The sequence below is a fragment of the Eleutherodactylus coqui genome, chromosome 2 (assembly GCF_035609145.1).
Source record: "Eleutherodactylus coqui strain aEleCoq1 chromosome 2, aEleCoq1.hap1, whole genome shotgun sequence".
Classification (NCBI taxonomy): domain Eukaryota; kingdom Metazoa; phylum Chordata; class Amphibia; order Anura; family Eleutherodactylidae; genus Eleutherodactylus; species Eleutherodactylus coqui.
Genome location: NC_089838.1, coordinates 1451490 through 1474416, shown reverse-complemented (window position 1 = coordinate 1474416; position 22927 = coordinate 1451490). Strand labels below are relative to the sequence as shown.

Here is a 22927-nt window from a genome sequence, read left to right as displayed (position 1 = left end):
ATCACGCTTCCTTACATTGTCCGGGAACATTTACATTCTTATTAGCACCTGACAGGTTCTCCTGTGCCTCCCACCTGTGACCACACCCGCTATCCTGGGCCTCCCACCTGTGACCACGCCCCTGCTACCCTGGGCCTCCCACCTGTGACTACGCCCCGCAACCATTGGCCTCCCACCTATGACCACACCCACTATCCTGGGCCTCCAACCTGTGACCATGCCCCCTGCTACATTGGCCTCCCACCTGTGACCACACCCGCTATCCTGGGCCTCCCACCTGTGACCACACCCGCTGTCCTTGACCTCCCACCTGTGACCACACCCGCTATCCTGGGCCTCCCACCTGTGACCACGCCCCGCAAGCCTGGGCCTCACACCTGTGACCACGCCCCCGCTATCCTGGGCCTCGCACCTGTGACCACACCTGCTACCCTGGGCCTCCCACCTGTGACCACGCCCTGCTATCCTGGGCCTCCCACCTGTGACCACGCCCCTGCTACCCTTGGCCTCCCACCTGTGACCACACCCGCTATCCTGGGCCTCCCAGCTGTGACCACGCCCTGCTATCCTGGGCCTTGCACCTGTGACCACGCCCCGCTACCCTCCTAGGACTTTTAAGCACAGAATCAATCCCCAGAGCACCAGAATCACAGAACATGTCAGCAGCTCCAGAGACAAGTGATGGCGGCCAACTTCACAAAAACTCCCGTGGTCTCCTCAACGATGGAAACAAGATGCCGGTGATCGCACTGGGCACATTCTGCCCTGAAATCGTACGTACCAAACATTATGTAACTTTCCTCCCGTCGCGGGTGGTGGTGTGACACAGGTTCAGCTCTACATGGCGATCAGAGACAGAAGCCATACGTGTTGTTTTTCCCCAAAAATTACTTTTACTGAAGATGTAACATCCTGCAGCAACCAAGACACAAGGCCCAGGCTGAGGAGCCGGCGGGGGTAGAGATGGCACTCGTCATGGTGGCTCTACCAAACTCCTCCCTAGAGGGACGCACAGGACCTCGGCAAAGGCATCGCTAGGCCTCTTCCAGGCAGCGCTGGGACAGCAGCTACTTGTAGATGTGTAATGGCCTGAAGTTGTCACTCGTGACGCCACTGTTCCTTCACACCGTTTATTCTCCGGCGGTACAAATATTAAAGTCCACATGTGGTTAACTTTGGAAACTCAATCACTGGGACCGGGCAGTGACTGTAACACTTTACTTCTTGCTTGTAGAATACAGCGTTACATGCCAGTGCAGGAAAGACTGTTTGGGAGACAGTCAGGGAGGAGGACGCGGGGTGAAATCGGGCCTGCAGTCTAAGCTATCTGTGGTTCTCCGCTCCTGGACACACGGGATGCAGGCTAACGCTGGAGGGGGACACAACACTCCGCAGACACTCACTCGAGAATTAGTAGCTTACTGGCTGCTTACTCTCAACCGTTGAAGCAGATAGAAGACGCAGACATTCTTCACTCACTCATATTTATAGCATTAAATCATCACGAAACAAGACAATTGGTTACAAATTCCAGACATATCCCAGCCACTTTCAGAGATTAAACCCTTACATACTTCAGCTGTGCAATGCACATAACTGGAGACAAGACAATTGCACAGTGCATCCACACTGAAGACATGACCTGTATGGAGGGGCCCGATATACGTGTTTTGGGCCACTACAAACACATCCACACTAATATTAGAAATGTGAAGATGACTGTTTGAAGCAGGGAGATGGCTAGCATCTGGAGGAAGGACATAGTAAACCCCTAGTGTAACTATAGGGGATGGGGTTGCACCCGGGCCCAGGAGCCTTTGGGGCCCATAAGGCCTCTCTACTCCATATAGGGAGCCCAGTACTATGGATAAAGCATTATATTTGGGGCCCTGTTACAGGCTTTGCATTGGGGCCCCGGAGATTTAAGTTACGCCTCTGTGTTAAGAGAAGTTTGGGGTCCCCAGGATAAACGTTTGCCCGCGGGCCCATGAGCCTCTAGCTACTCCCTGTAAGGCTACGTTTTATCCCAAAAATGTATAGAGTTCTCTAGGGAGCGCGACAAGACAAATTTATTTGGTGATGAGCACCTCCGGCGCTGTGAGGGGGAGGGGGTGCACATCATAAGCTATGCCTAAACAAACGGGCAGATGTCGTTGTCGATTGTATGCGATTATTAAGCTGGCAGGGATACCCGGCGCTGACTGGGATTAGAACTTGAACAAAACACTCATTAACATGAGTTGAGATTTTAAAGAAAATCTGTGTTGCCCCTAGCAACCAATCACAGCGCAGCTTTCATGTTACCTCAGCAGTATAATATATAACAACCAATCACAGCGCAGCTTTCATGTTACCTCAGTATAATATACAGTATAACACCCAATCACAGCGCAGCTTTCATGTTACCTCAGTATAATATATAACAACCAATCACAGCGCAGCTTTCATGTTACCTCAGCAGTATAATATATAACAACCAATCACAGCGCAGCTTTCATGTTACCTCAGTATAATATATAACAACCAATCACAGCACAGCTTTCATGTTACCTCAGTATAATATACAGTATAACAACCAATCACAGCGCAGCTTTCATGTTACCTCAGCAGTATAATATATAACAACCAATCACAGCGCAGCTTTCATGTTACCTCAGTATAATATATAACAACCAATCACAGCACAGCTTTCATGTTACCTCAGTATAATATATAACAACCAATCACAGCACAGCTTTCATGTTACCTCAGCAGTTTAATATATAACAACCAATCACAGCACAGCTTTCATGTTACCTCAGCAGTATAATATATAACAACCAATCGCAGCGCAGCTTATGTACATGATGGATGGATGATATGTCACCCTCTATGGAGCCTCATGGGATCTGGGAGCTTTATGTACATGATGGATGGATGATATGTCACCCTCTATGGAGCCTCATGGGATCTGGGAGCTTTATGTACATGATGGATGATATGTCACTCTCTATGGAGCCTCATGGGATCTGGGAGCTTTATGTACATGATGGATGGATGATATGTCACCCTCTATGGAGCCTCATGGGATCTGGGATCTTTATGTACATGATGGATGGATGATATGTTACTATGGAGCCTCATGGGATCGGGGAGCTTTATGTACATGATGGATGGATATGTCACCCTCTATGGAGCCTCATGGGATCTGGGAGCTTTATGTACATGATGGATGGATGATATGTCACCCTCTATGGAGCCTCATGGGATCTGGGAGCTTTATGTACATGATGGATGGATGATATGTCACCTTCTATGGAGCCTCATGGGATCTGGGAGCTTTATGTACAGGATGGATGGATGATATGTCACCCTCTATGGAGCCTCATGGGATCTGGGAGCTTTATGTACATGATGGATGGATGATATGTCACCCTCTATGGAGCCTCATGGGATCTGGGAGCTTTATGTACATGATGGATGGATGATATGTCACCCTCTATGGAGCCTCATGGGATCTTGGAGCTTTATGTACATGACGGATGGATGATATGTCACCTTCTATGGAGCCTCATGGGATCTGGGAGCTTTATGTACATGATGGATGAATGATATGTCACCTTCTATGGAGCCTCATGAGATCTGGGAGCTTTATGTACAGGATGGATGGATGGATGATATGTCACCCTCTATGGAGCCTCATGGGATCTGGGAGCTTTATGTACATGATGGATGGATGATATGTCACCCTCTATGGAGCCTCATGGGATCTGGGAGCTTTATGTGCATGACGGATGGATGATATGTCACCTTCTATGGAGCCTTATAGGATCTGGGAGCTTTATGTACATGATGGATGAATGATATGTCACCTTCTATGGAGCCTCATGGGATCTGGGAGCTTTATGTACATGATGGATGGATGGATGGATGATATGTCACCCTGTATGGAGCCTCATGGGATCTGGGAGCTTTATGTACATGATGGATGGATGATATGTCACCCTCTATGGAGCCTCATGGGATCTTGGAGCTTTATGTACATGACGGATGGATGATATGTCACCTTCTATGGAGCCTCATGGGATCTGGGAGCTTTATGTACATGATGGATGGATGATATGTCACCCTGTATGGAGCCTCATGGGATCTGGGAGCTTTATGTACATGATGGATGGATGATATGTCACCCTCTATGGAGCCTCATGGGATCTGGGAGCTTTATGTACATGATGAATGGATGATATGTCACCCTCTATGGAGCCTCATGGGATCTTGGAGCTTTATGTACATGACGGATGGATGATATGTCACCCTCTATGGAGCCTCATGGGATCTTGGAGATTTATGTACATGACGGATGGATGATATGTCACCTTCTATGGAGCCTCATGGGATCTGGGAGCTTTATGTACATGATGGATGAATGATATGTCACCTTCTATGGAGCCTCATGGGATCTGGGAGCTTTATGTACATGATGGATGGATGATATGTCACCCTCTATGGAGCCTCATGGGATCTGGGAGCTTTATGTACATGATGGATGGATGATATGTCACCCTCTATGGAGCCTCATGGGATCTGGGAGCTTTATGTACATGATGGATGGATGATATGTCACCTTCTATGGAGCCTCATGGGATCGGGGAGCTTTATGTACATGATGGATGGATGATATGTCACCCTCTATGGAGCCTCATGGGATCTGCGAGCTTTATGTACATGATGGATGGATGATATGTCACTATAGAGCCTCATGGGATCTGGGAGCTTTATGTACATGATGGATGGATGATATATCACCTTCTATGGAGGTTTTCTGGTTAACCAAGCTATGTTACAAAGGTCATTACTGGGTCAGATGAGATGGCACAGAGTGAGTTCTGCCCAGTAATGGACTGGTTGGCAGCAGCAAATGATTGGCTGTAGAAGAATGGCGGGAAATGCCTGTGGTTATCAGGCAGAATCTGGTGGCCTGACAGTGGCTGGTGATTGGTCCAGAGGAACAAGCTGAGAGGAGCAGCAGTGAGATATGGAGGTGCAGAGATGTGGGCCATCATCATCTGGAAAGGAAGCAGCATCCTGCCCTCCCTCCCTTAGGTTTGTTGTGGTGTAGTTAATAGGGGATTGTCATCCGCATTAGGTGGGGGGGGGGGCAGGTAAACTTGGGGAGAGTTTGGTGGTGGTAAAGACAGAGTTTACATGAACTGTTCTGGTTATTGATTGGTTAATAAACTTGGGTCTGTAAAACAGAGTTTACAGGAAGTGTTCTGGTTATTATTGGTTACATTTCTCCCCAAATGTTTGTAACCCCGTTAACAAACACCACGGCCTTCTGTATCCAATATTGGTGTCGGTTATTTATAAGAGTTTGTGAAGGTTTTAATCTAGCGTAAGATCCCATGTTTCAGCTGGTATCCTGCTCAGAGAACACAGCCACAGCGGCCAAGCTGTGTTCTGTATACCCCTCTTGGCGCGCTCAGCTGTATACCAGCTGTGCGCTCCGTGAAAACAGCAGGGGTATAGGATGGCGGCACCTACGCAGTGATTTTCGAGGAAGGGCTTTAAATATAAGCCCTTCCCTAAAAATCATCCCTAGCAGGTGTAAAAAAAATATATATACTCACCTCTCCGCCACTTTTTCTCCCTGCACTGCTCTGAAGTTCTTTCATCAGCTGAAAGGGCTGTATCTGATTTGGCTGAGCGCTTAGCCAATCACAGGCAGTGCTCATCCATTCAATGAATGACACCTGGGCGCTGCCTGTGATTGGTCACAGCAGTCAGCCAATCACCAGCAGCGCTAGGCCATTCATTACGTTCAATTGATGATTTTCAGGGAAGGAATTATAATTAAAGCCCTTCTCCGAAAATCACTGCAGGGGCTGTATACCAGCTGAGCGCTCCGAGAAGACAGCAGCTGTAAGCAGATGATGGCGGTCCTGCTTGTCTTCTGCATACAGTGTGGGCCTTCATTTAAACACTTATCCAAAGTGAACGCTCAGAACAGTCACTCAGGCCGCCGTTTGAGTGAATTTTGAGCGATCACCTTGCCCTGTGAATGCACACAACCATTATCACTTAAAGATGGAAGAGGAGTGATAATCGCTGTGTCTGAATGAAACGTCTTTTGCCATCTTGCATGTGTATCTATTTGTATCACTGTAAGTAAAGGTGATTAATATGTGGAGCCGGTTATACCAACCATAAAACCTCACCCTGACCACTGAGCTTAAACGCCCGCCCCTTCCTGCTGTCCCCATAGTCTTGTAGAGAGTGAAAACATATAGGTGATACATTCCTTTAATACAGCCTTCTAGTGTATGAGGCAGAACTATTCATGGGTGCGGCTATCACATGGGGACGGTGATCAGGTGCTGCTTGTAGAGCGGGTAATAATCATATATATATATCTGCATCACTGAATAATACAGTTACCATGTAATACCGCCCCATCATCACCATGTATTGCCGCAACATAATGTTATAACTAACATGAGGCGTAGAGATGTCGGCTGCAGACACCAATTGGAAAGTAATGCTCTGGTAGCCAACAGAAGAGCTGGGCATCACTCTTGTTCATGGCACCTCTTGTGTCATCCAATGCCTAGGCACCATGAATCAGGGGTGCCCCTACCATGAGGCAGTAGCCTACAGGACCTCAGAGGGCTGGCGGGTTGCCACTAGGCTGGTAATTTTATATTACTGGTTGGGGGGGAAATGATTGCCTGCTGCGAGGAGGCTGGACAGCCACCCAACAGACATTTCACTCACCGAGTCGGCAACTCCAGTCTGCATTCCTGCGTGGAGAAGCCGGCCTGTACGTAACGCAGATGCTGGAGGGGAGAGGTCAGGGGTCACAGACTCTGCAACAAGCTGGGGTCGTGAGATGCCTGTTGGGTGACTGCCAATAAGGGGGTCACTAACTACTGGAGCTACTTAGGGGGACACTATTACTAGTGGAGCCACTTTTACTGCTGGGATTACTATGGAGGTCACTATTACTATGGGGAACCCGATTACTAGTGGGACTATTATGGGTTCATCAATATGACTGGAGCCACCATGGGGGTCACTATTACTACTGGGACTGCTATAGGGGACAATATTACTATTGGGGCACTATTGTTCTGGGGGTCCCTATTGCTACTGGGGGCACTGTTACTACTTGTGTCATTAAAGGGATTACTATTAGGGCCACTAAGGGGGGCACTCCCTATTGGAGCCACTACAAACCATTCTCAATGGTTCAGATACATGTTGGGTGTCTTGTGTTTTGGCACTTTCAATGCTTGTGAAGTGAATGTTTGTTTTGCAGGGGGCGCCATTTCACACTTAGCCTCAGGCAGCATAAAGGCTTGGGGCGCCCCTGCCATGAATTAGATATACTCCTCTTTATTGTTCATATTTACCAGACCATATTTTACAAGATGTTCTTTTTTTTTTCAGGTTAGCGCAGACATGACTCCCATAACGGTCTCCGATGTTAAAGCTGCAGATACGCTCGACCAGGTAGGTTGATTACAAATAAAAACGCCAATTGCGTTTCCCAGCTTGCCTTTAAAATAGCGGTTACCTGCAGCCACCACTAGGGGGAGCTTAGGAGCTTTGTAAATACAGATTTAGTTCTGAGTTAAATGGAAGCTGTATGCATCTACATGGGGTGGCTGCCAGACCGTTATCTGCATTCTCCAATATGTGGTCACATCCAGCGGCTTTGATATCTTGCATCACAGTCAGATTCTTTCCTAGTCCCTCACAGACTGCGTGGAGGAGGCCATCAAGACTGCGCTGGATATTGGCTACCGTCATGTGGACTGCGCCTATCTTTATCTGACAGAACATATCATGGGGAAAGTCTTTCGAGAGAAGTTCTTGGATGGGACCTTAAAAAGAGAAGATCTTTTCTATACATCTAAGGTAGGTGACTGTAGGTTCTGGGTGTTTTTTCTTAAAGGGCTACACCCATAAATTGCACAATGTTGCCACTTATCTCTCAGTACATGAAGAGCATCTAACCAACATGGCATCTTCACCCCCAACGCTTTATCCTGTGGTTTACAGTTTGAAGTGGCATATTTTAGGCTTCATGCTCCATAGTGGGAGGAGCTTAAAACAAGTCTGTGTAGCATGAAGGGGCAGGCTCTTATATGGCAGAATATCCTTTGGCCACTATTGCCCCCTTGGCTTCACTACTACTACACATGGAGAGGCTGAGGTCCCCGTCACTAAATGTCTCCTCTATATTTTAGCTCTGGAACACTTTCCATCAGCCCCATCTTGTCCGTCCAGCTCTGGAAAGGTCTCTTCATTCTCTTCAGCTGGACTACGTTGACCTGTACCTCATCCATCATCCCACATCCTTTAAGGTAAATTACAGGTTGAGTGAAGGCTACCATGTATGATCCCATGTCATGGCTAAAGGGGGTGGGGGCAGCTTTGTTCCTGGCATATCTCTCAATTAAAGGTTTTTTTTTATAGTTTCAGCAAATGTTATTCTATGGATAATGAAACCTTGTACAATTTTCCGATATACTTTCTATATCGCACACCCACTGGTCCCAACACCTCCTAACAGTCTGGTCAGATGCTCCTCTTTACTGGTGGTCTGTAGGGGGCATCCTGAGCCCGGTCACCTTGTGTGCCCCCATCCACTGGTCCCAACACCTCCTAACAGTCTGGTCAGACGCTCCTCTATTGGTGGTCTGTAGGGGGCATCCTGAGCCCGGTCACCTTGTGTGCCCTCACACAACCACTGGTCCCAACAACTCCTAACAGTCTGGTCAGATGCTCCTCTATTGGTGGTCTGTAGGGGGCGTCCTGAGCCCGGTTACCTTGTGTGCCCTCATCCACTGGTCCCAACACCCCCTAACAGTCTGGTCAGACACTCCTCTCTACTGGTGGTCTATAGGGGACGTCCTGAGCCCGGTCACCTTGTGTGCCCCCATCCACTGATCCCAACACCTCCTAACAGTCTGGTCAGATGCTCCTCTCTACTCGTGGTCTGTAGGGGGCGTCCTGAGCCTGGTCACCTTGTGTGCCCCCATCCACTGATCCCAACACCTCCTAACAGTCTGGTCAGACGCTCCTCTCTACTGGTGGTCTGTAGGGGGCGTCCTGAGCCCGGTCACCTTGTGTGCCCTCATACACCCACTGGTCCCAACACCTCCTAACAGTCTGGTCAGATGCAGCCCTCTACTGGTGGTCTCTAGGGGGCGTCCTGAGCTCGGTCACCTTGTGTGTCCTCACACATCCACTGGTCCCAACACCTCCTGTCTGGTCAGACACTCCTCTCTACTGGTGGTCTGTAGGGGGCGTCCTGAGCCCGGTCACCTTGTGTGCCCCCATCCACTGGTCCTAATACCCCTAACAGTCTGTACAGAACAGTCCGGTGGGGGACAATTCATCAATACGACATCCAGCTACTCACATCCCAATAATGCGCCCCCCTCTGGTAACGGGGTGACATCTCTTCTCTGTGTCGTAGAGGCGTCTAGTTGTCAACAAGCTCTACAAGTGGAAGAAGAGATCACTACACAGAAGGGGCCTCCGATAGTCTTTTATAGGACTGGGGGGTTGAACACAGCAGCACTTCACAAGCCAACACCACTGGTGAGGGGCAAATAGCCATGCACAGCCCAAGGTCGGAGCTGACTCCAAAACTCCAATTTACAGTCCAGTATAGAAAAAGCGGGGAAGCATACTGAGCCAATTCAGATAGAAGTTAATGCATTTAGAGATGAGCGAGTATACTCGCTAAAGGCAATTACTCGAGCGAGCATTGCCTTTAGCGAGTACCTCCCCGCTCGAGACTGAAGATTCGGGTGCCAGCGCGGGGGAGCGGTGAGTAGCGGCTGTCAGCAGGAGGGAGCGGAGGGGGAGAGAGAGAGATCTCCCCGCCCGCCGCTGGCACCCGAACCTTCCGTCTCGAGCGGGGAGATACTCGGCTAAGGACAATGCTCGCTCGAGTAATTGCCTTTAGCGAGTATACTTGCTCATCTCTATGCATCATCGATGCTCCTTTATTGCACAAGCAGCGTTTCAACTCTGTAAGGAGTCTTTGTCAAGCTGAAGAGACGCCCACCAGCCCAACAATAAGCACAAAACTGCACTAATTACAATTGTGTTCAATAATTAAAGCCACGCCCACAGCAGGCGCAGCACTGTCCAATCCATAGCGCACAGCGGAGAACATCAGGAATGACCGTGACCGATCACATCATATGTAGGGTCTCCATAGTCATATAGTCAGCCGGCGTCTGTAGGCCGCACTGTGCATGCGCGGGAACTTGAGGCTCGCGCCATATCATCAGAGGGATATATTCCTCACCATAGTAACTGAATAGCGTGCATCACCGCGCATGCGTGGGAACATATTATGCTTGCGATATAAAAGCCGAGACTCCATCAGCACTGCAGTGAGCGAGAATGACCACTAATGCGCATGCGTGGGACTGAGAATGGCCATCATTAAACCCCTAATAATGAGTTGCATAGAACACAGCGTGGAACATATAGTGGGAAGGAGAACTACCACACATGGGGGGGGGGGGGGCTGGTCTATCTTTTACAGAGTATCATCTCTATCTCTTGGAGTACATAATCCTGAACATCTGAGAGTAGGGACCTAACCATTTAACACCTTCACACCCTCCGAAGGTAAATTCACCTCTCTGCTGCCTGGGCTCTGTGCAGCAGCGATGTACATTGTATGTCACCTGCTCCGTCGGCGATCTGGGCCCCCCACCGTGGGTAACACAGCTGAATGGTCTGTTACTAACTGCCAGTTCGGGTACGCTGCCTGCTTAAAGAGCTTCAGAGCCGTGCAGGGAGAACAAGCAGCTGGACGCGCCTGACACCGGTGCTTAGCTCCACCCCTCCCATTGTACAGAATGAGGAATAGAGGTGAGCCTGCGATGGCGAGGGGTGGGTGATGGCCCGGTGAGCTCGGCGCACGGGCTCACCAGGCCATATGAACGGGCGCACAAATCTTTCACTAACAACGTACGTATATCGGCCGGCTGTGAAGGAGGCCTCAGACTCATTGGTTCTGCTTTCCCTGCAGCCCGGGGAGGACCTTTGGCCCGTTGATGAGAGCGGAGCTGTTGCCTTTGACTCAGCTGATCTGTGTCAGACCTGGGAGGTGAGAATCTGCTGGTTATTACAGGATAAACCTGCGGCATAAGCAATCATGTAACCATATGTGCAGCGAGATCCGACCCGGCCGCCTGCAGGAGCCCTCAATCTAAAATAAGAATCTAATCCCAGCAGTGCGCACTGACACCTGGGTTTGTGTTTTTGATTTGTTCATTGCATTTTCGGCATGCAAGCAAGATCCAAGTCTGTCCTCCTGATTACTCCTGGGGCACTCATGGGTATTAGTGTATCTTGACGGCACCAGCAATAGCTGGGGGAGTCAAGATTGACGGGGTGATGCCCCTTGTAGCTGATTGGCTGTGCTGCTTCTTGGGCACAAGGTCCTGGAAGGGCACTAAAAGGCAACAAAAGGCATGGAGCGGCCGTCGGGGCTGTAGCCAGATCTCCAAGCAGCTTTCCCGGCGTCCGCCCGCCACAACGGAGCTCACAGCCGGCGTCCGCCCGCTACAACGGAGCTCACAGCCGCTAGCAGATACAGCCAGCAGCAGGGACGGACCTCGTGGCAGTGGCAGGAGGTGTCAGGCCAGCAGCCAGGTGGGATACATGCCAGAAATGCCGGCCGGGACACAGGTGAGACGCTGCTGTGTCTCCTACCATTCCTGCCGCCCCGCTGCCTTACGCTGACGGTTCGTTCTCTGCTTTTCCTCACATTATTACATGCTCACGGTGCCATGTTACTTTGGTAACATGCCAGCATTTACAGGTAATGATGTAAGGCAAAGAAGAGAACTCGCCATCAGCGTAAGGCAGCGGGCTGGCAGAAATGGATCCACCGTGTGCTGCTAGGACCTTGCAGCCTGGACCCTATCGGGAGCTGGGGGTGTGAGAGGGGCGTTCCTCCTGTCAAACCCCTAGCTTCTGGTGGTGTCAAGATACACTAATACCGCACTCGTGTTCTTCCCCTCGCAGGCTCTGGAGCGGTGTAAGGACGCCGGGCTGGTGAAATCTATCGGAGTATCCAACTTCAACCGCAGGCTGCTGGAGACGATCCTGAACAAGCCTGGACTGAAGTATAAGCCCGTCTGTAATCAGGTAGTTGGCATTAAAATACACTACTTTGTATCATTAGTGCGCCTCCTGGTGGCGGGGGATAAAAATGTTCTTAAGCCAATCAAATCCCTTCTTCACACTGACTCCGCCCCCTGACTTCACAATTCGATCAGATCATTAAGGATGTATTGATGACACCAATTTTTATTTTTTGTCATTTACAGGTGGAATGTCACCCGTACCTGAGCCAGAGCGGGCTGCTGGAGTTCTGTAAATCCAAGGACATTGTTCTGACTGCCTTTGGGGTGGTGGGGTCCCCCGGAGCTGGAGGCTGGTGGGTAAAGCTGCTCATGGGCCACACATTACTCAGACGGTCCACTAGGACCGTAGCTTTAATCTCTGCAGGTCCTTTCTTTTCCAGGTTCTGCACAATGCCCGGTTTCTGGGGTTCCAAGTTTTTGATGTGGAATCCTTTTTAAAAGGGTTGTCTGGTTGTAAACTATTGATGGTATATCCTTAGGATCAGCCATAAATAGTAGATCAGTGGAGGTTCACCGCTCTGGATCCTCACTGATTCGCTGTTCTTTAGGCCATTGTGCTCATCTACTGAGCTGATTTCAGCAGGAAGCAGACAGCGCCGTTCCTACTGCAGTGGCCAGGTGTAAGAATGCAAGCAAAGCTCCCATTGAAGTGAATGGGGACCAAGTTTGGTCACTGCAGAAATCAGCTCAGTACATGAACATAAAGCCTGCGAACAGCTGATCAGCAAGTATCCCAAGCACTGGATCCATACTGATTAACTATCTTGAGCATAGGTCATCTATACTTCAGTCCTGGACAATCCCTTAAAGTATATATGAGGAGGGACTATATTCACAAGCTGCCTGAGGGAACGGGTTGGATCCTGTAGATTTATGTGCATTGCTTATTTAACCCATCAGTGAATACCTCTCGTTTTGCGCCCGCAGGGTGGATCACAGCGTTCCAAGCCTATTGCAAAATCCAGTCCTGATTTCAATAGGTGAAAAGTGCGGCCCAGGTCTCAATCCGATACACCCTGCAGCGGGGGGCGGTGCCCATTGTAAAAAGCTACAGCCCTGAGCGTATGAAGCAGAATCTCCAGGTAAGGGCAGAAATCGCAAGCACACAATACAATGGAAAGGGGGGCTAATACTTCTGGCTATGCTGGGTCCATGTGGAGTATCATATAGACTTTCCCCTTCTACACTAAACCATGTAGGCACATAAGTGATAGCGCCCTCTTTCTGCTCCTACACAATACAAATTCCTCCTTTTGTGCTCCCGCAGAGTAATGATGCCAGCTTCGTGCCCCCCACAAGGTGGTGTAGTGTCCCAGTACATCATCCTGGTCCCCTCCATAATTGTCATTTATGTCTGTCTTATGCGGATGCACTGAAGGGTTAACTCCCATAAAATCATTGCCTGTCAGCTCTGTGTGCTGCTGAATGTATCTATCTTACTGTGTCATGTGCTACAAGTGAGGTGATAAATGTGAGGGTCTGAGAGCGGGGGTGGTTGTTGATGATCTTCCATCTGCCCATGTTGCTGGAGGCCCCACAGTGATGCAGGGAAGCACCTTTAGCTTCCCTGCATTGTAAATAGAGAAGGAGAGGCTCCCTATGAGGATCTTCCCTCTTCCCCGATCCGCTGGAGAAACCGCAGGGGGAGCAGGGAGACATCTCTGGTTTCATTGCATCTATTATGGAGGAGACCGAGAGACATCCCTACCGCATGTGAAGCGCATGAGGGAGTGGGTGTGCCTGAGGGTTTTCCCCCCAAAAGTCCAGTAACTGAGAGCCCTTGTAAGTAACTGCTTCTTCTAGTGTCTGTGTATTTTCCCAAGCAAGGCCAGTGCAGAAGTATACCAAATCTCCAAATACAAGCTGAAGTTTATGATTCCTATGCGGCCGTCTTGAGTATAGATCACCGTATAGAGGTACACCCTTTAACTGATGCATCCTGAAGTCTATGAGAGCGGGGTGATCATTACTACCATTCTGTGGCCATTGACTTCCATATCAAGTTCCTGAATAATGCTGATCTGCCTGCTGGAGTTGTTTGTACCATTTCAAATGTCACTAGTAAAGGATTACCAGACCTCAACCGTTCCTGAGCACCCGAGGTACGATACACCCGTCCAGTGTTTATTCATCTGCTGTGTATGAATGCCGGTGTGGGAACGGTAGTGTCACGAACTGACAACTACTACCCCCCTCTATATAGGATGTGTTGAATCAGCACTCCAAGGGTTGTTTCAGAAGGTAAAAAACGATTTATTCCTCAATGGTAAAACAAAGCTGCAACGTTTCGATCCTTACAAACACTGGATCTTTGTCAAGCAACTACTACCCCCCTCATCCTGAGGACTACTGGCCAGATCCTACGCTGCAGTAACTCCCTCCGGGACCAGAAGTTGGTAAGTGCCACCGGGAGCTAGGGGTTTGACAGGAGGAACACCCCTGTCAGACCCCTAGCCCCCGATTGGCTCAAGAAGCAAAGGTCCTGGAAGGAGGTACGAGCCGGGGACGCTACTTACATTGTGGGGGAGCTGCAGCAGCAGGAGGAGTGGGACTCGAGTACAGCACTTACAGTGCTACAGGCTGCTATAGGCGCGGGGGGAGAGAAGCGGCTTACAAGTTTTCTATTCCTGCAGGAGTCGTGTCCGGGCACAGCAGTGGCGATGCCAGTAGCAGCTGTCCCAGATGCTGTGCCCGCAGCAGAAGAGTCCTGTGCGTGTGCTAGGAGGGGACAGCTGCGGAGACGCCACTGACACTGCTCCTGCCTGGTTCTGGCCGGAGGGGGGCAGCAGTGGAATACTTCTGTAGCCGTGCTGAGTTCGTGAGAGCATGGGCCAGCTGCAGGGATGCCACTCACACCGCTACCGCCTGCTTCTGTCGCAGGGGGAGCGGCAGTGAGAGCAGACACCGCTGCGGACCCAGGGGGTGGGGGGGAGCTTGGGGGAAGGACTGTCATAGGGGACGAATACCAAAAACAGCGTCCGCCAGCTTTTGACAAGGATTGTGGGTTAGGGTGAGGGGTACATGTAACCAGTTAGCCTTATATTATAACAGTACGCTCACTGTTACAGTTTCCCCTAACCCTCCATCCCTGTCACTAATCACTGCAGCTGCACCCTAAGGTTAGTGGCCTGCCAGGACCTGCAGCCCATCCAGCTCTGCAGCCAATCAGCTACAGGGGGTGTCACCCTCTGTCAATCTGGACTCAACCCGTTCTTCCTGGTGGCATCAAGATACACTAATACCATGTTGCAAACCGCATGGTAGAAGTGGGCAGCACAAGTAATAGTGCAATTAGGTGTAGTGCGGCCAGGCAGACCTAACGAGCCCCCCTTCCCCCTCCAAATTTTTCGACATTCAGCTGGTGAACAGTTGATGGCTATGGGTTTCCCAGGAGTCTTGAGCCCTGGGGATCTACTCAAGCCACCTATACATAAATTCACCATTGGGTATAACATACTTATAAGTGTAGATGAGGAAGTGTTTGGGAACAGATTTTCGCATGCTCCATGACCGGGTGCCCAGAGGCCGGTGCCCATGGCCTCCAAGATGTCTGACTACAACTAGAACTTCCTGTTATTCTCCACCAGTTTATCTGCTTTCATTTGTTTTACACATTCAACTAGGTTTTTGACTTCCATCTCAGTCCAGAAGACATGAAAGCCATTGATGGCCTCAACCAAAACCTTCGCTACTGGAAATTTGTGCCGTAAGTAAGAAGCTTGATGGTGGCTGTCAATAATCCACACCTTGGGTAAGAAACATTTTGGGAAGCATCCGTAAAGATATGTCATCCGTATACAACCCCCCAAAAAAACATTTAAAGTAAAACTCCGGCTAAGACAGTTTAACCCCTTGAGTGGCACGCCCGGAAATATTCTGGGGACGAGCTCCACTGCTCAAAGTGACATAGCCTGGAAGATTTCTGGGCTATGTATCACTATGGGAGCTGCAGAGCACAATGCCACAAGCTGTGACAGTGTGCTCTGCCTGCACAGACCCACAGAGAGCAGAGCACGGGCTTTGAAAAACCAGCAGAAGATATTGCCGATATGCCGGCAATCTCCTGCTTTGTTTACAGGTTGCCATAGAGACCATCGGCTTGTCAGAAGCAAGCCGATGGTCTCTGTGGCAGGGAGAGCTGGTGCTTGGCTGTGAGAGGACAGCTAGGTACCAGCTCTTACAGCAGAGATCAGAGAAAACCTCCGATCTCTGCTGTGTTAACCCTTTACATGCTGCAGTCTATGTGACTGCAGCATGTAAAGGGCTGTCACTGCAGCATGTAAAGGGCTGTCACCATCGGACCCCCGGAATGTGATCAGGGGGTCCTGATGGGTCCCTGTGGAAGTCCCCTAAAGGGACAAAAAAAAATTGTAAAAAAAATTATAAAAACACTTGTCTCCCTTTACTTTGTAAAAAATCAAAAATACAATCCCACATGTGGTATCCATGCGTCGTAATGACCCAGAGAAGGAAGTTATTACATTATTTAACCCCTTAATGACATGGCCCCTTTTTTTCTTTTTTCCCCATTTCTTTTTTTCCTCCCCCCTGTTTAAAAAATCACAAGTTGTCCTGCAAAAAACGAGCCCTTATATGGCCATGTCAATGGAAAAATGAGAAAGTTATGGCTCTTGAGGCGCAACTGCAAAATTAGTTGAAATTCAATGATTAGACCATTTTAAAAAACCTGCCCTGGTGGGCACGACAGGGTGGTAGGAAACCCGCCACTCAAGGGGTTAAATGAGTTTCCAGCTTCCTGTGGTCATAAATTGATAAATATATATATTTTGTACTCATTCTTGTCCGTACGGACTACATATCACTTGACCATGGTGGGCAGATGCGGCCCACCATGCCTTCATGTCAGACAATGGTAAAACCCAGCAGAGGGCTTGGAGAGTAGAGGGAAAAAAATTAGGTATGTTCGCCACCTTAATATTAGATGATTGTAGGAAGCTTTTATTTCCGGTCCCAGAACACCCCTTTAAGAAACTTTAAAGGGGTTGTCTTTGTGAGACAACCCCTTAATATCAAACCTTTCAGATACCCTAATAAATCTTTTTGAGTATGTTACTCCCTTCTGAGTCCTGCTAGAAGAAGTTTTTACTCTTCCTCCTGGTGGTTTTGGCTCAATGGCCCACTGGAGGGCAGCAAAATCCTCCAGAACAATAGGTGATACCAGGATGTGCCCCCAACCAATCACGCACTGCAACAAAGTTTTACATAAATGGCTCAAAAGTTTTTAGTTGTCTGAAAAATTTTAAATGCTGAAAATTGGTTTGGAACCTTAAAAAAAATTATACTCACCGAGCAGGTGCCGGCGATGTCCCGGGGGCCGCTCTCCGGAGCTCAGTGCAGGCTTGTAAAGCCGGCAAAGCATCTTGCTAGTGATGGGGGGGATTGAAATGCCCCGCCTCCAGCAAGAGATTGCTGTGATTGGCTGAGTGACAGTCTGCTCAGTCAATCACAGCCAGCGCTGGATGCTCCAATCATAGCCATTCATCCATGAATGGCTGTGACGTCAGCAGCGAGGTCATGTGGGCCGGTGGCCGCCGGCGCAACTAAAAGTAAGCGACGAAAGAGTCAAGATTCTGCACTGAAGAATCAGCAAAACTGGAAACTGGTGAAAGACAAAGGTGACAAAAGTGGGGATGACTGTGCTGATGTCACCGCAGAATGGTGGGCTTTCATGTTTAAAGCATTTACGTTCTGTTGTCACTTTGTCATTACAGGGTCCTGAGTGCAGAATAAAATGTAAAAAGTGAAGGTCTGAGGACTTTCCGCATGCTGGATGGATATTATCTGTTCTCTGATCTTCTATTTGCTGCTGTAATATATCTATTGAAGTTGCTCTGGTGTCATGGAGGAGTCTACAGACACATTCTACATAGACTTCCTGTCATGTGATCTCCACTCTTAGGTGAACCCTTCTCCTAAGACTACATGACAGGAAGTCCATGCAAAAACTAGTCTATTGATGGTACCGAGGGAAAACGGGCACAATGGGCGAATTACAACAGCAGTTAGGAGATGAGAAAAAAGGGGGTCCAAAGTTGGGTAAGAACCCATACAGGAATGTGTCGGCCATGTTGGTATCTGCTGGATAATGTCAATAACGCACACCGTGACACGGGAGCTTGTATAAAAAAAGTGTATTAAAATTGGATAATCCCATTGTTTTCTGGAGGGGCGCAGTGAATCAGGAGTGACATGGCTGCGGACGGTCTTCGGTCCGGCTGATGCAGCATCGGTATTGACTCTTGTTATCTGACGTAGGTTGGAAGGTCATCCTCATTATCACTTCCACAAGACTGATTAGAGGAAGGAGAGCTGCATGGTGCCCACTCAGTACTCCTCTTTGAAGGGATATTCGGGATGGTCGCTCCACCTAAAAGAATACAACATGGTGATGACTCCTCCTGCCGATCCTGTCATTTCCTGTCATGTGATCTATGGCTTTGTAGTACATGTATGATAATAAAGTGGGATGAGATTAGTGTCTGCCATCATTGTGCCACGGCTCCTGGCTCACTACCACCGTCAGCCATATTGGCACTGGTGGAGCGGCTTCTACTGTAACTGGTCATCCAGAGACCCCAACTCCCCCTGGCATTCAGTCACATTGACAAGACCCTCTTCCTGCCATCCCTGTCAATAAGCAGAGACGCTATATACTAGTAGAGTGCTGGACACCAACCGTCATCCCTTATATACGGCCTGATCCCCTGTGGGCAGTCTGTATTCACCTAGTAGTGGGTTACTGGCGTACGGGGCAAAACCCACCAGACGAGCCGAACGTACAAACTCCACGCAGATGTTGTCCAATGTAGGACCCCCGAGGCGTCCGTCTGTCCGTATACTCACATTAACAGCTCCACATAGCGGATGTTTTTGTTCAGAGCTTCGATGTCCTTCATTTCCTGGTCAGTCAGCGAGAAATCAAATATCTGAATTTAAAGAGGAAACACAAAAATGAGACTGGATGTAAATGGTCTTATCTTCATCTATTCCCCATATCAGAGTCTTGGGTGGCGGCAGTCCTGCGGCTCTACAGTCGGCTCCCCTAGTGGCAGCTGCTGGTAGACACCCTCTCCAAGTGCCTCTACCTGGAAGTTCTCTCTGATCCTTTCTGGGTTAAAGCTTTTCGGGATGACCACAACCCCTCTCTGGACGTTGAATCGTAGAGCAACTTGAGCCGCCGTCTTGCCGTACTTGTTGCCGATGTGATTTAAGGTTGGATCTTCCAGAAGAGGCGGAGAGGATACATTTACCCTGCAGTGATAGGAATGGTACAGTCTTAGTCATCCCAGGCTATATCGGCATTATATGGCATGTACGAAATTAGGGACCTTATGGCTGCCCCTGCGCCAGAAATCCAATGTAGAGCAGCTGGTATAGCTTTATGTTATAATCAGAGATGAGCGAGCGCCCAAAGGCTCGGGGCCGCGTTATTCGAGTCCAGCTTTTCGTAAAACTCGAGAGCTCTATACGAGTAACGAACCCCATTGACATCAATGGGAGACTCGGGCATTTTTGTATGGGACCCGCCGGCTGCCGAGCCTTTTTTTTTTCCTGTTCTCTCTCTCCCTCTCATCCGCCAAGCCAGCCACAAACTACCATTGACGTGCGCAGCGCCGCAGTGGGGAGGGGTCAAATCTGACACGTCAGCGGTGGGGAGGGGCCAAAACTGGGGTGGGGTCAAACACAGCGTGATACTCGCTCAAGTAGCGAGCACCATCGGGTATGCTAATACTAGGACGAGCATCAAGCTGGGCAGAGGGCGTTCGCTCAACTCTAATTATAATTTCGGCCGGTTTCCAGCATAAATTATAGCTAATCTGTCAGGCCACGTGCGCCCAAGTCCAAGCATGGTGTAAAAAGTAAAAAAGGAGCACATTTTGTACTACAATGTATTTTCACAGCGCTCGTAGGTTCACAAGTTCAAGTCCCCTACAGGAACATAGAAAACATTAAAAAAATATAGAAAATAGTTTTTAAAAAACCTCTTTTTTTTTGCACTCTCCCCTCTTTGTCTAAAATGTTTTTTGAAGCCCCAACGTTTGGTGTTGCCACATCCCCATCGACCCGTACAGATCACTGGGACGTGTTTTTATCCTGCACGGCCAAAGCTGCATGAAAAACTAAACTGAAACCAGAAACAAAAGGCTTTTCTGTTCATTTTGCCTCCCAAAAAAATGAAAACGCAATAAAAGGGATGAAAAAAGCCGTATGTACCCCAAAACGGCACCACCCAGAACAACAGCTCATCCGACAAAAGCAGGTCCTCACAGACTCCGCGGACGGGACAATAAACACATTCTGGGACTTTAAATGCAGCAATGCAAAAAGATATAGATTTTGAAAAAGTGTTTTATTGTGCAAAAGTGGGGAAAACCCTCAATATAATTTGGCAGCCATATTGTATTTAGGATTAGAGTCCGATTGAACTCAAGGGTTGGCATAGTTCGGATGGATTCGGGGGGTTAGTCCCACAGTTCATGGAGGTAACATCAGCATGCATATCATGGCTTACATCACTTACCATGATGCATCGCGGCATGTGCCAATCGGACTGTAGCCCACGATTACAATGCCATGTTGTTGGCAGAACTCCAGTAACTTTGGTTGGGTGAAGTAAGGATGGCATTCAACCTGCGCCAACACAGATGGTAGAGGTAAGACCCGGACCCAAACACAAACCCCAAACCCTGTTCTGTTCCTCCAGTCTCACCTGGTTGGTTGTCGGCTTGTGCTTCAGTCCCGGCTTATTAAGAATCAGTTCTAGCTGTCGACGGTTAAAATTGGAGACCCCCAAGGATTTAACAAGGCCGGCGTCTTTACATTCCTCCAAAGCCTGGGCCAAGAGAAGAGGAGCAATAATGAACGGCGGCAAAACGGCATGAAGGTAATAATAATCTGTATGTGTATAGCGCCAACATATCCCGCAGCGCTTACATAGACGGGGGGGATACAGAAAGACAATACAAACATTACAGAACCACGGTTACATAGTAATCAGCTGATGGAGACAATAGGGGTGCGGGTCCGGCTCCAACCAGACAATAGGGGTGAGGGTCCTGCTCCAACCAGACAATAGGGGTGAGGGTCCTGCTCCAACGAGCTTACATACTACCAGTAATGGGGTGATACAGAAGGTAGAGGGTCTGGAGATGTACGCAGTATGGCGGGGTGGAGATGTGCGCAGTATGGCGTGGTGGAGATGTGCACGGTATGGCGGAGTGGAGATGTGCGCGGTATGGGGGGGTGGAGATGTGCACGGTATGGGGGGGTGGAGATGTGCACGGTATGGGGGGTGGAGATGTGCGCGGTATGGTGGGGTGGAGATGTGCACGGTATGGCGCGGTGGAGATGTGCACTGTATGGCGGGGTGGAGATGTGTACGGTATGGGGGGGTGGAGATGTGTACGGTATGGCGGGGTGGAGATGTGCACGGTATGGCGGGGTGGAGATGTGTACGGTATGGCGGGGTGGAGATGTGTACGGTATGGCGGGGTGGAGATGTGCACGGTATGGGGGGGTGGAGATGTGTACGGTATGGGGAGGTGGAGATGTGCACGGTATGGGGGGGTGGAGATGTGCACGGTATGGCGGGCTGGAGATGTGCACGGTATGGCGAGGGGGAGAGTGAGGGATGCTTTACACATAGACAATGGTCAGACATTTAGCCGTGTGACGGCAGAAACAGTATGACTGCAGGAGCGGTTTATGATGGCTAGCAGGGATTGCAGTCAGTAGGTCGGGGAGCATGTTATCAGGCGGAGTACAGAGGGGTTTGTTTAGGGAATGCGGTATGCCTCCCTGAAGAGGTGCGTTTTTAGAGCACGCCTGAAGTTCTGCGAGTCCTGGATTGCCCGGGTAGCCTTTGGTAGTGCGTTCCAGAGGACCGGTGCTGCTCTGGAGAAGTCTTGGAGGCGGGAATGAGAAGTTCGCATTAAAGGGGCGCGCAGTCTGGTTTCGTTAGCAGAGCGGAGAGCCCGGGCTGGGTGATGGATTGGGATGAGGGAGGCAATATTGCATTCTGTATTTAACGGGCAGCCAGTGCAGTGACTGGCACAGGGCAGAGGCGTCCGAGTAGCGGCTGTACAGGAAGATGAGCCTGGCTGCCGCATTCAGGATGGATTGGAGAGGGTAGAGTCTGGTGCAGGGGGGCTGATCAGCAGTGGGTTGCAATAATCCAGCCGGGAGTGGATGAGGGCGACAGTGAGGGTTTATAGCGTGTCCACAGTGAGAAAAGAGCGGATTCTTGTGATGTTCTTGAGGTGCAGCTGACATGTTCGGGCCAGAGATTGGATGTAGGGGGTGAAGGAGAGATCGGAGTCAAATATAACCCCAAGGCAGCGGGCGTGCTGGGAGTTATGGTGCCACACACTGAGATGGAGATGTCAGGAGGAGGTCGGTTAGTGGAGGGTGGAAATACCAGCAGGTCAGTTTTAGAGAGGTTTAGTTTTAGGTGGAGAGAGGACATGGTGTTAGAGACAGCGGACAGACAGTCGGTGATGTTTTGGAGGAAGGGTGCAGAGATGTCACGGGCAGAGGTGTATAGCTGGGGGTCATCAGCATAGAGGGGGTATTGGGGGCCAAATCTCCTGATGGTTTGTCCAATAGGGACTGTGTAGATAGAGAAAAGAAGGGGGCCGAGGACCGAGCCCTGGGGGACCCCAACAGCAAGGGGGAGAGGAGGGGAGGGGGCCGAGGACCGAGCCCTGGGGGACCCCAACAGCAAGGGGAAGAGGAGGGGG

At 49.6% G+C, this 22927-nt stretch overlaps 1 protein-coding gene and 1 pseudogene across 1 annotated transcript in view; one reads left to right on the top strand and one right to left on the bottom strand.

The window, feature by feature from the left end:
* The first annotated feature begins 616 nt into the window (after window positions 1–616).
* On the top strand, window positions 617–18673 carry LOC136610945 (dihydrodiol dehydrogenase 3-like; annotated as a pseudogene).
* A 311-nt stretch (window positions 18674–18984) lies between these two features.
* The window catches only part of AKR1D1 (aldo-keto reductase family 1 member D1), a 51458-nt gene continuing 47515 nt past the window's right edge, over window positions 18985–22927 (bottom strand). The window contains exons 5-8 of the mRNA XM_066590152.1: window positions 20899–21021; window positions 20710–20819; window positions 19274–19439; window positions 18985–19114 (exon numbers count right to left, since the gene is read on the bottom strand). Of these exons, the coding sequence (XP_066446249.1) occupies window positions 19028–19114; window positions 19274–19439; window positions 20710–20819; window positions 20899–21021 (486 nt within the window). The 3' untranslated portion in view covers window positions 18985–19027. The remainder of the gene's footprint in view (window positions 19115–19273; window positions 19440–20709; window positions 20820–20898; window positions 21022–22927) is intronic.